The sequence below is a fragment of the Hippopotamus amphibius genome, chromosome 1, assembly GCF_030028045.1.
Source record: "Hippopotamus amphibius kiboko isolate mHipAmp2 chromosome 1, mHipAmp2.hap2, whole genome shotgun sequence".
NCBI lineage: Eukaryota > Metazoa > Chordata > Mammalia > Artiodactyla > Hippopotamidae > Hippopotamus > Hippopotamus amphibius.
In genome coordinates, this window is record NC_080186.1 from 121,211,426 (window position 1) to 121,225,417 (window position 13,992).

The 13,992-nt window shown below is 34.8% G+C and overlaps 1 protein-coding gene and 1 pseudogene across 2 annotated transcripts; both read right to left on the reverse strand.

Annotated features, from left to right (window-relative positions):
• Positions 1-765: 765 nt before the first annotated feature.
• Positions 766-1,773, reverse strand: LOC130838482 (olfactory receptor 10X1-like; annotated as a pseudogene). Its single transcript, XR_009049682.1, has one exon. The product of XR_009049682.1 is annotated as an olfactory receptor 10X1-like (transcript).
• A 10,871-nt stretch (positions 1,774-12,644) lies between these two features.
• On the reverse strand, positions 12,645-13,652 carry LOC130838535 (olfactory receptor 10X1-like). The gene has a single exon (XM_057711810.1). It carries the CDS (start codon positions 13,650-13,652, stop codon positions 12,645-12,647), a length of 1,008 nt encoding a protein of 335 aa, XP_057567793.1.
• Between the last annotated feature and the right edge of the window lie 340 nt (positions 13,653-13,992).

The window sequence follows — 13,992 nt, forward strand, 5'->3', positions numbered from 1 at the left end:
CTCAACATTACTGTACATGTTTCTTTTTGGATTATGATTTTCTCTGGGTATATGCCCAGTAGTGGGATTACTGGATCATATGGTTGTTTTTTAAACATTTACCATTTAATAGCTTCATCCTATAGAAAATGGAGGTTATTTTTAGCCCTCAGCATGGATTTCCCCATCATAGAACATACAGGTTCTACTGCCTTGTTTACTTATTTGAATCAATGTTCTGAAACATTCTGTATATTCAGAAGCTAGCATCAGACAGTCATTGAAAGACACTATCATGAACAGTGTTATTAAAAACTTTTAATACTTGTTATAGCATGGGAATAAAAAATATCAATTCAAATATGCGCAACTATACAGCTGATAATTACTCCATAATGTATCTCCTATCAGAAATGGTTTATCTCATGGGAGGCACAAACCAATACTTCACAACATTACCTAGAAAAATTCTTAAACTTTTATGTCTCTAGATATTTTAAGCCATTTCTTAGTGTAGTGATCATAGGTGTTGTTTTTCCCTTCCACAGTCTTGCTTTTCCCACTTTATCTAAGGTGCAGAACATCTGCTAGTTGACTGGTAGAAGCCTAAAATCTGCAGGGAGAGATGGTAGAAGTCGTTGGACAACTTCCATAACAGGCTACGTTAAATGTTTGTCAAGGCTTAGATCTGAGACTCAGTCACTTGATCCCCACATGCCAACCTCTGGAAAAGGGAAAATGGTACAGATGTCACAGGTTAAGTGCTTCACTGACTTCTGTGGACATTCAATCATGCAGCAATAATCCAAGATTATTCAAGGAAACTGTCTTTCCAAGTACCTTTCTGAAAGCATTCTTCATGTCCTTATTCCTGAGGCTGAAAATGAGAGGGCTGAGGAAAGGAGTAATGACAGTGTAAGGGACGGCTATGAGTGTGTCATCTCCCCCTGATGCTTCTGGCTTCAGATAAACAATCGATGCAAAACCAAAGTGGATGAAGACCACTGTGAGGTGGGAAGCACAGGTGGAAAATGCCTTCTGCTTGCCCTCAGCTGACGGGATCCTGAGGACAGTGGAAAGAATGAAAACATAGGTGAGGATGATGAGCAGGAAGGTGCCCATCAAACCTGACACCGAGATCACTGTTACAATGAATTCTGTGAGTTCACTATCTAGACAGGACAGCTTCACAACAGCCCTCATATGACAGAAGAAGTGTTTGACAAGGTTGGGGCTGCAGAAAGAGCCCCTGAATATCAGTGCAGTCTCTATTACAGAGACAAAGAAGCCAGCAACCCAAGCAGAGGCCACAAGTTTTCTACATGCCATGTGGGTCATAAGCAATGGATATCTGAGAGGGTTGCAGATGGCCAGGAAACGATCATATCCCATCAAAGTGAGAATGAAACAATTAGTGCCACCAAGTCCCAAGAAAAAACACATCTGCAAGCCACAACCAATGAATGAAATGCTTCTGTTCCTGGCCAGGAGATCTGCGAGCATCTTAGGGATAATGGTCAATGTGTAGCAGGTCTCAGAGAAAGAGAGTGCACTAAGGAAGAGGTACATAGGAGTGTGAAGACATCTGTCCACCCAAGTGAGACCAATGATGGCCAGGTTACCAGAGAGGGTGAGAAGGTAGAGGCAAAAGAAGACCACAAAGAGAAATGTCTGTAAATATGGGTAAAGAGAAAAGCCAACAAGAATGAATTCTTTCAGGATTGTCTGGTTGATCTTCATTGTTTGAACATCTGAAATCTGAAAGAAACAACAAATAAATATTCAATTTTCCATTTTTCTCTGCAATTTTAATTGTGTATAAAACAAATAATCACAGTTACAATTACAACTGTATTAAATTTAGGAAAACACATTGTGTATGGAGATGATTTATTTTCCTAGTTTTACATACATCTGATTTTCTTTATTGAGCAAACAATTACTGATTAATTATTATGAATTTTGCTAGAATGTTTTTTAGTGATTTTTTTGGCTGGTAATTCCAAAAAGGGCAGAAAATACTTTAATTCATGTACAGATGAAAGGAATAAAAGTGCATAAGGTGATTCAATTTGAATCATATTCTGAACCCTGAAAGTACTATGAAGCTGTTAACAGACAAAGTCAGAGTCTGACACTGCAACTTCCACATATAATGTGGTCTGTAAATAGCTAATAAGTGAAAGCTGATAGTTGACTTCTTACAAATTTGGGGACCACATTTGGACAATGGCTTACATTGTAAGAGAAGCCCAAAGTTGTTACCTCTCTTGGAGAAGAGAGTTAGATTCTGAAATATTAAAGTTAAGAACATCCTCCCTTCCCTCTACTCTGAAGAGAAGGAGAAAAGATAAAAAATTCTCAATGACCCTTATATTAAATTGTGATTAATTAGAGTATGTGTATGGTAGTTCAGGTAACAAAATATATTTTACCCAGTTCTTGAATGCCAAGCTCAACATACAAAAACAATAAATTCTAGTGATTCTATATATTCCTTGATAATTCTACATCTGATTTAATCTCATCCTCCTTGAAATTCTGTAGCATGTTGTTTTTCCTTATATTTAAAATATTCCCTCATCTTTGTATGACATTGAGCTGTTTTTTTTCTTAACCTCATGTCAATATATTTAATAACTCATTTATAAAGCCTACATTTTACCAAATTTGTTTATATGTTTATTGAGTTTACACTTCACAACATATAAGTGAAGTGCCTAGGACAACTATGAAATGTGTAGGGCAGCTGTGATTATTTTATTTATCTTAGAAATAAGATTATAGTATCCATGAAGTGTCATATTTGTAACAGGAATCAAGCTGCTTAACTTTAATGGTATATTCTTTTCATTTATCAATGCTATTTTTTTTTTTTGAGGAAAGAGACCATGAGTCATATAAATCTGTAGTTCTCAGGGTGATAATATGAAACGTTTTAAGAAGACAATGATTTCCAATAAATCTTTGATGAGTAGGTTGTTTAAAAAGTGCTGAATCTATAAACAATTGTTGTTTTACTTTGCTATTCAACAGAATATAAAATGTGATCTCAGGCATGGTAATGAACAGAATTTTCACTGTTAGATTTGGTTCAGGCTAAGAATAAGCATTCTCAGGGTAGAATCTTGCTGGTCACTGGGAGTCAGAAGATGTAACAGGTAAATGGTTTAAATTATAAATATTTCCAGAATTTACACAACCTATGGACTATACCTTATAGGTCCTATTGAAATCCCATTGATTCTTCTGTCCTCTTAGGTCTGACAAGACCTTTATTCTTTCATAGTTACAAATGAGTCACATGACCTAATCTTTTCTATGAATGCTTTCATCTTTCATGTTTCCCTCTCTCACTGTGTCCACACCTTCTTAAATGTAATTATTTCCCAAAGAAAAGACAGCATTTTTCTGTTTTCTTGCCTAAGGATATATTATGAGGGACGGTGTCTAAATGATCCTTGGGCTTCCTCATGAGGTCTTTAGGTGATGCTCTTTAGTATCCAAACTCAGTGTGAGTCTCTTAGGGATCCAATTCCACACTTTCAGATTATTGTTGCACTTTCCCCTATAAACAGCTTCCTGAAACATTCTGCACTGCTTCAGAAGACTTTCTATTCCAGTCAAAAAATACTAATAAAAACTCCCAATTTGCCCCTCTGTTTATCCTTAAGTCATTGTGAAAAATTCTATTAATAGAGCAATTTACACTCTAAGTTTCTTAAATTCTCATGACTCTTCAGAGTAAATCTATAACTCTTCAAAGTATGCCATTATTTGGATTGTGAGACTAAAGGATTAAATAAGTACCTCAAAGGGGGATAATATATATGATTTATATATTTATTAATATAAATATATATTAATATTTATTATATTATTTACATATAATATATATTTTGCATATACATATTCAAAACAATACCTGATATCCTAGCTGAAAAAACAAAACCCAAACTCTTTCTAACACACTATGTGCAGTACAGAAGGATTTTACACAGTAGTCCATATTCCCTTCAAGACAGCCCAGAAAGCTTTTTTGCCAAGCCATAGTAAGAGTCAGAAGGATTTTGATATGCAGTTAATCAGCAGTTCAAATTCCAAGAAAGGTCTTTCCTTATCTTTCTTCTGTATTTCTGTGCTAAATAACTACTTGGTGTATCAATAGCACTAGAGTCTGAATGTCAGACTCTCCCCTTATTCTGGTTTATTTTGAATATGTATATTTGGGGGTGGTGGTGAGAATACTATATTCTTCCTACTCTCAGCTATCACTCAAGCTGTCTCTAAATCAATGTGTCTCTAATTTAATTTGGAATATAGATCCACTGAAAAAAGAAATACACACTCTTTCCAAAGGCAAAGAAAAATGGTAACTGGTGAAAATGTAATGACAACTAAACATGAAGAAAAGAGAGTCAAACCATCAAGAATAATTTCCTACCTTGTGTATTTTATCAGGGCTCCAATGTCAATTCAGTGTTACCATTATATTCTACCAAGATAGTCTTCATATTGTTGGAAGCACGCTTTGTTTTTCACTCAAAAGAGGCAAAGATTGACTTAGTATGAAAATCACTGGTCAAAGACTCTGGATTCTTAATCTTGTCACTGTTACTTTAGTGATATCAGGAAAACACCTGTTCCTTCTGCATCTAAGTTTCCCCAGCTTGGAAGTGAAAAAAGAGGTCCTGACTTTATGTACTTCAGTTTTCTATTGCTCTAGAGTTTTTTGACATGAGGTGTGAGGCTAGGCCACACGTGCTATGATCAGTTTCCAACACTCACTAAATTACAGTGGGTTAGAGCCTTTCCTTTACCCTTTTAAAAATATTGTCTGACAATTATGAGGGCTTGAGCTTCCTCAGCTCTAGAGGTTTGGCTCTGGTTAGGAGACCCTCAGGGATTTTCTCTTTTTTCATCAGAGTGAGAAAGAGAACTTTCTCTCTCAACTTTGTAATTTGTTCTCATTAGTTGCAGGGCTTTGTGTAACATGTGACTTGTAAAACTCTTCTGGGAATCTCTGGGGATTTACGACTTGTAGAGTTCATATTCTGCCTGTAACCAAGGCTTCCTCCTACACCATAAGTTTTGTTTTGGTAGGAAGCAGAGTGAATTACATCCCTAATGCTCATTCAATTCACTCTTCCACTCATCATAAATACTTTTCCTCTAATCACTGAATCCTTCCCTGGGTATGGTTGAAGGGCTTAAGTGTTTAAAGACCGGCCTATGGGAGAACTCAGAAAAGTATGAGGAATGGTTTCTTGTTACAGGGATTTAAACTTTGGTGAAAAATATGTTACAGAACCAAACTTTGGTCTGCTGGCCTCTGCACAGTAAAGCCAATTTACTGACCCCAGCTTGTGAAGAAGGGAAGTGCAGCATCTTTTGCAAGGTCAAGCTAGGAGTATGCGTGGCTAATGTTGGAAAAACCTGAAATCCCTGGTGGATTTCAGGGAAGGGTTTTGAAAGGCAAATTGGGGAAAGAGTTGCAAGTTGTATGATCAGCTTGTGCACAATTATCTGACTGGTTGATGATGAAGTAACGGGGTATGTCACAGGGTTCAACATCATCAATTCTCAGGCTCCAGCCAGTATGAGAGTGCTCACGGTGATCATGCAATTAACTTCTTTCACCTGGGGGGGGGGGTTAGTGTCTGCAAATCAACTCAGGAATAAGTGTCAGACACTGTTATCTACGTCCTTCAGGGAGGAATTAAAGATCCTGTGACAGACATATTACTGAAATTGTCGCCAGTTCTCCTGGCCCAACTGCTAATTTTTTTTTTTTTTTTTTTACTACATGTTCACATTTTTCCAAGTATTAACATTTGAGCCAACCTTTTGTGACTCAGGGGAGACCTGGGTGAGTAAAGCTTTTCTAAAACAGGAGGCATGCAGAGGACATTGTGTGTGGGGGTATGTCTTTCCTGTGAAGGACCCATAGGTCCTGCTTGGTTACAATGCCCCCTTTTCTTTGATATTCCTCAATCTTGAGGAGGGAAAAGTGCAGGACAAGAAAGGGAATAAAGTTATGGATAGAGAAGTTATACATAAACTTGGCAGTGGAACTTGGTTTTAGGGACACTCAGTTTCAGAATGAAGGTAGTGCCAATGTAAAGTGAATTATGCTCTAGTGTGCTGAGGACTCAAACGGTGGTCAGACAAGATGAGAGAAAATATAACAGAGTAGTCAGAAAAGGTTCCATGGAGAAGACTTCTAAAATAAGAAGTGATGTATTCTAGTGGTTAAGATGAAATATCTTATTGTGGTCCAATGCTTCTATTGATGTAATGACTACATAAAATTGTTTAAATAAACATATACAAAACTATTAGATAGGTGTTAGATAGGTAGATGATAGATAGATAGATGATAGATAGACACTGAGGTTTTCAAAACACTTAAAGAATATATATTGATGGGTTATAGCACCTGAAAAGATGCTCAGTATTATGAGTCATTAGGAAATACAAATTAAAAGCATAATGTGATTCTACTACTGAATGATTAGAATGTTTGAAAGTTAAAAAAAAAAAATATTGGCCATACTACTCTTGGTGATGATTTGGAAGAACTGTAACTCATACACTGCTTTGGGGATATAAAAATATATTGGCATTTTGGTAAACTGTTTCCCGATTTTTTTTTGTTTAATCTATTCTAGTTTCAGACAAAAATGTCATATATTCAAATTTCTCTGGTCTTCCTCTAAATAAAAAAAAACAAACTTGTAAATAATTCAACACACAATCATGAAATAACTCAAAGATGGAAAAGATAAGATGGATTGGCTAGGAATCTCAGGACTTGGAGAATATTATCATAGTTTGTTGCTAGATATTTTATTTTATCCCCCATATACCCAGAGAGTCATGTGAAAAGCCCTGCAAACTTTACTCCAAAGCAGTCCATGGGAAAGAGCAAAGACAACAAAAGGAAATAAAAGTAAAGCAAAAAGTAGAGGTAAAAGTTATTTCTAGCTAAAAGTTTAGGAAACCAGCAGGGACTTAATAGGGAGAGCATAGCCAGTGACAGTGGGGACCCTAAACTGTCTGTAGTTCTAGTGTCAACAGACCTGAGATTCTAACTCAGTCCCACCTCATACCAGCCAGCCAGTCCTGACTGCCTACAATAGCATTGCCAGCAGAGCCTGGAGGGTAACCCATTTATACCTTACATCAAGATAAACCACATCCTGTACCACAAGAAAAAGATTAAGAAGTTTAAAAAGATGAAAGTTGTACAAAGGATTTTATAGTTCTCCAATCTGATGGAATCAAGTTAGAAATCAATAGCAGAAAGACAGTAGGAAAATCTATAAGCATATGAAAATTAAACAATCAGTTTCTAAACAATCAATGTGTCATAGAGGGGGTCTCAAAGAAAATAAAAATAATACATATAACTGAATTAAAATGAAATTACAGTTTATCAAAACTTGTGGGATGCAGCTAAAGCAGTACTGAAAGGTAGATTTATAGCAATAAATGTTTACATTAGAGAAAAGTCCCAAATAAATAATCTAAGTTCTAGTGAAGAAACTAGAAAAAGAAGAACAAAATTGATTCCCAACTTCACTATAGGTTTAATACAATGTCTTTAAAAGTCTTAGAAAGATTTATTTATTTTTTTAAATTTTATTTATTTATTATTTTTTGGGGGGTACACCAAGTTCAATCATCTGTTTTTATACACATATCCTTGTATTCCCTCCCTTCCTTGACTCCCCCCTCCTCGAGTCCCCCCCACCCTCCCTGCCCCAGTCCTCTAAGGCATCTTCCATCCTCGAGTTGGACTCCCTTTGTTATACAACAACTTCCCACTGACTATCTATTTTACAGTTGGTAGTATATATATGTCTGTGCTACTCTCTCTATAATTTGTATGGAAAGTCACAAGCCCTTGAATATCTATAACCGTTCTTGAAAAAGAAGTACAAAATGAAGATAATCACTCCATACTATATTAACACCTAATCTATGGCTACATTAATCAAGACAGGGTGCTATTGGCAGAATTTATTAAAGAGTCTGACTCCATATTTTGGTTTTCTGACAATTTATAAACCTTTATATTCCTTCCTCTTCCCCATTTGCCACACATCTGGGCAAGCTGATAAAAAAGGCCAGTCCTCCAACCATGAAAACTTCTGAATAGGAAATCTCATCTTGCACTCACTCCCTAGTCCTCATAAAAATGCCAAGCCAGACTCCTTTTCCCACTGTCTCAAGTCATTTAAGAACTCTTTGGGAAATGTTCTTTATATACAGACCATTCTTTATAAGGGGAGATAATCTCCCTATATAAAATATTCCCTTGCATTGCATATATTGATATTTTAATATAGTCAGTAGCTCATTTTAGAAAAAAAAAATTTAATGGAATTTAAATGCAACAGTAATTTGTTATCATACATCTTACATTTAAAACATATCTTTTATTTTCTCTGTGAACTTTGTTGATATATATACGTATATACTTATGTTTTTAATTGATAATCTCATCAAAATTTTCTGCAATAAAAATGTTTATAGGGTGATTTTTAAGTTGTTTCTAGTACAGTTTTTATAAAAGAGAAAATTTGATTGTCTAAAAATTAAAATTTTTATGTAAAATTATCCCTGAAAAAATGATTCTTTAAAAAATTACCTAATATATCCATGAATAATTTTTTTTTGTTAAAACAAAATATTGATCAGGATTATTTTTATTCCAGTTTTTTAAAATAAATACACCTCAATTCTCTGAATTCCTTCTGTTATATATCATTAGTAGCCTACTGGTCTTTCACTGAAAGTTATTCTTAATAGTTTATTGGAGAACAATCTTTTTACTTCCTTTTTTGACTTTTTAAAAGAAATGATATGAAATTTACTGAACATGCAAAAAACATCATTGCCTATCATTAACATTCAACTTTTCAGTTTGTGAAAAGTTTATCATGATAGAATTTTGTGAAAAGGTTGTGAAAATTTTATCATGATAGAATTTTCCAGTTATTATCAAATGATTGTGAATTATAATTGTGTATTGTATAATTGTTGTATATTTATAATTGTTTTTCTATTACTTATAAACACTTCAACTAAACTTCTATATTCAGAAGTTTGGGGAAAATAAAAAAATACTATTGATTTCAATCATCTGGTTCAGTAGATTTTTTATTAAAATCCACTTAGCCTATAAAATGCTTTAGCTATCTATGTATCTATCCCTCTGTTTACCTAATTTTGAAAAGATTTGAGTTACAGATTTTACTCATTCCATTTAGGAAACTCTCTGTGATAAAAGTGATCTGACAAAAATAGGACCCTCTGCTTTCAGAAGATGAAGTAAAATTACTTTCCTCCATTCCTCCCACTGATTACAACTAAAAACTGGGCATTATGCATAAAACTTAGAGAAGAGGTCTTTGAAAACAATAAAAGTAAACAAATAAACAAAAACCCTGCTCCCTCTAGTCAAAGGACCAGGAAGCATGCAGCCTATCAAAAAAGAAGAAAACCTAATTTTAGAGAGTAGCATTTTTACTACCTCTGAAAACTATAGAAAATATTCTGATCCCACTTGCACCCATGTGACAAAAGGTCAAGTGGGGTGCTTAAGCTTTCACCCTTTTGATTACATGTCCTAACACCTTCCCTGAGATGATGTAAGAGAAGGAGGAGTATGGAGTTAGTATCCCTGAAGGCTGATAGTGAGCTACTCTCTTTGCTGAGTGAACACCAAACAGGAAAAACCAAAACAAATCCACACCAAGGCATAAATAGTCAAACTTCTGAAAACTAAGACAAAGCAAAAATCTTGAAATCAGTGAGGAAAAAAGTAACACTTTACCTATGAGGGAAAAACAATTTGAAAAATGACAGATTTTTCATCAGACAGAAGGAATTGTGTTGCACAGAAATGAACATCTTTGCCAGTTGATGGGTGATGTGTTTTCAAGATTCCATAAACCTGAGCACCTGACAGAAAAGCCTAATTTTCCAGAGTAGACATCTTCGGCTTAATATAATTTAATTGTCCAAAGAGCAGATGCAAATGATCTAACACTAATAATCATTTTATTTCAAGGTTTTATTTTAATTTTTTTCAATTTACTTTTTATTGAGATCATGAGGAAACATTGGTTTACAACATTATATAAATTTAATGTACACAGCATTATATGTCTACTTCTGTATACGGTACCACATGCAAACTACCAAAATTTTAGTTTCCATCTGTCATCGTATAATAGATCCCCTTCAACCATTTTGCCTTCTTCCCCAACTGCTTCTCCTCTGGTAACCACTACTTTGTTCTAGGTATCTATATGTATATTTTTGTTTGGGTTGATTTGTTCAGTTATTTTATTTTTTTATAATCCACATTAAAAGATTTTAAAATGAGAAAGAATAAGCATTCATAGGTAAGACATAATTGAGGATACAATATAATGGAAATTAATTGTCTCAAATCCCATACATCATATTTTAGAAACTAAAACATCTAATTTTATATTTAATTTAAACATATATTTACAATATAAATGGAAATAAGCTTAAGTATATTATAGTCATAAAAAGAGAGAACTATATTTCACCAAAACATTGAACATAATATTTCATTTTAAAAAGCATCATAAACCAAAGAAATTTTATAATGCATGTTTTCTCTAAACACCAAATATTTTAAATTCTTTCTTCAGTGTAAAGCCATTATCCAAAAAGAGTTTGCCAAGATTTACTATCTGTACTGTTTTTCTTTTTCTTCTTATTGAAGTAAAGTTGTTGTATGCATAATATAAGTTACAGGTGTACAATATAGTGATTCACAGTTACTATGTTGTATTTTTTTGGTTACGTATATAAAACAGTATTTGTCTTTCTCTGACTTATTTCACTTAACATACATAACACCCTCTAAGTCTATCCATGTTTTTGCAAATGGCAAAATTTCATTCTTTTTTATGGCCAAGTAGTATTCCATTATATACATACATACCACATCTTCTTTACCTTTCATCTATTGATGGACATTTAGGTTGCTTCCATATCTTGGCAATTGTTACCAATGCTAGTATGAACATTGGGGTGCACATATTTTTTTATATTAGTGTTTTTGGTTTTTTCGGATATATACCCAGCGGTAGAATTACTGGGTCATGTGATAGTTTTTAGTTTCTTGAGAAACCTCTGTACTGTTTTCCACAGTGGCTTCACCAATTTACATTCCAACCCAACAGTATACCATTGCTCCCATTTCTCCATATTCATGTCAACATTTGTTATTTGTGTTCTTTTTGAGGATAGCCATTCTGATAGATGTGTGGTGACATCTCTTTGAGGTTTTGATTTGCATTTCTCTGATGATTAGGAATATTGAGCATCTTCTCATGTTCCTGTGGATCATCTGCATGTCCTCATTGGAGAACTGAACATCTACATGTAAAAGAATGAAATTAGAACATTCTCTAACATCATATACAAAATAAATTCAAAATGGATTAAAGACATAACTGTAAGACCAGAAACCATAAAACTCTTAGAAGAAAACAAAGAACACTCTTTGACATAAATCATAGCAGTCTTTTTGGATCTGTCCCCTAGAGCAAAGAAGATAGAAGCTAAAATAAACAAATGGGACCTAACTAAATTTAAAAGTCTTAATTCAGCATCAAAAAAGCAAATGACCTGATTTAAAAAATGGACAGAAGTTTTAATACATTTTATATACACCAACCCATAATGCAGTACTTCTGTCCCTCATGAGAGGACATATTAGTAGCAGAACTAAGGAAATGATTCAGAAAAGTCTCCAGGTTTTAGGTTGGAATTTTCAGTAAGATCAGTTACTACTTATCTGTGATATATAACCTCCAGAATATTCGTATTTTCTTTAGGGTAATTTATAGATGTGACACTGTGTTTCCTTTACCACGCATTGTATGTCTGCCAAAATTATGCCAAAACACCTTTTACTGCCAAACCACTCAATACTGGGAAATTTTGTTTAAACATTAGCTCTTTATTGCCTTCATCTTAAAGAAACTAGGGATTATTTACAGCCCTCAACCAAGGATTCCCCCAGTCACACAACATGTAGGCTCTACTGTTCTGTTTACTTATTTGAATCATTGTTCCAAAATATTCAGAAGCTGGCATCTAATAGTCATTGGAAGGACACGATCATGTAGTGTTATTAAAAACTTTTAATAGTCAGTATGGCATGAGACTTGACAAATTTTATATATATAAATTTTATATATGTATTTCATATATATGTAAATAAACATACAAATAGACTGTTAGCAATTTCTATATAGTGTATCTCCTATAGGAAATGATTATCTTCTTAGAAGCACAACACAGTGCCTCACAATGTTACCTAGACATTTTTTTCAACCTTTACATTTCTAGATATTTTAAATCAACTTTTACCATAGTGGTCATAGATGTTATTTTTTTCTTTTCACAATCTTGCTTATCCCACTTCATCAAAGGTGAAAGACATCTAGTGATGAATTGGCAGTAGCCTATATCTTCCTTAACAAGCTAAGTGTTTGTTAAGGCTTAGGTCCGAGACTCAGTCACTTGATCCCCACATGCCAACCTCTGGAAAAGGGAAAATGGTACAGATGTCACAGGTTAAGTGCTTCACTGACTTCTGTGGACATTCAATCATGCAGCAATAATCCAAGATTATTCAAGGAAACTGTCTTTCCAAGTACCTTTCTGAAAGCATTCTTCATGTCCTTATTCCTGAGGCTGAAAATGAGAGGGCTGAGGAAAGGAGTAATGACAGTGTAAGGGACGGCTATAAGTGTGTCATCTCCCCCTGATGTTTCTGGCTTCAGATAAACAATCGATGCAAAACCAAAGTGGATGAAGACCACTGTGAGGTGGGAAGCACAGGTGGAAAATGCCTTCTGCTTGCCCTCAGCTGACGGGATCCTGAGGACAGTGGAAAGAATGAAAACATAGGTGAGGATGATGAGCAGGAAGGTGCCCATCAAACCTGACACCGAGATCACTGTTACAATGAATTCTGTGAGTTCACTATCTAGACAGGACAGCTTCACAACAGCCCTCATATGACAGAAGAAGTGTTTGACAAGGTTGGGGCTGCAGAAAGAGCCCCTGAATATCAGTGCAGTCTCTATTACAGAGACAAAGAAGCCAGCAATCCAAGCAGAGGCCACAAGTTTTCTACATGCCATGTGGGTCATAAACAATGGATATCTGAGAGGGTTGCAGATGGCCAGGAAACGATCATATCCCATCAAAGTGAGAATGGCACAATTAGTGCCACCAAGTCCCAAGAAAAAACACATCTGCAAGCCACAGCCTATGAGTGAAATGATTCTCTTCTTGGCCAGGAGATCTGTGAGCATCTTGGGGATGATGGTCAATGTGTAGCAGGTCTCAGAGAAAGAGAGTGCACTAAGGAAGAGATACATAGGGGTGTGGAGACATCTGTCCACCCAAGTGAGACCAATGATGGCCAGGTTACCAGAGAGGGTGAGAAGGTAGAGGCAAAAGAAGACCACAAAGAGAAATGTCTGTAAATATGGGTAAAGAGAAAAGCCAACAAGAATGAACTCTTTCAGGATTGTCTGGTTGATCTTCATTGTTTGAACATCTGAAATCCGAAAGAAACAACAAATAAATATTCCGTTTTCCATTTTTCTCTGCAATTTTTGTTTTGTATAAAACAAACTATCAAATTTGCAATTACCAACTGATTTTTTATTTTGTTTGGCAAAATACCATGTATATGTAGGTGATACTTTTTCTGATTTTCCATTCGTTTCTTCTTTATTAAGCAACCAATTACTGATTACTTTATGGCTTTTTCTGACCTATTTTTTTAAAGGAGTTTATTGGCTGATAATACAAAATAACAGAAAATACTATAATTCATGTCCAGATGAAGGGAATTCAAGTGTATAAGGTGATTTAGATATGGATCTGATTCTGAGCCCTAAAAATATTAACTAGTAGTTAATAGACAGAGTCAGGATC

Excerpts from the sequence above, each read along its gene's own strand:
- LOC130838535 (XM_057711810.1), bottom strand. The coding sequence starts at position 13,652 with ATGGAAAACGGAATATTTATTTGTTGTTTCTTTCGGATTTCAGATGTT.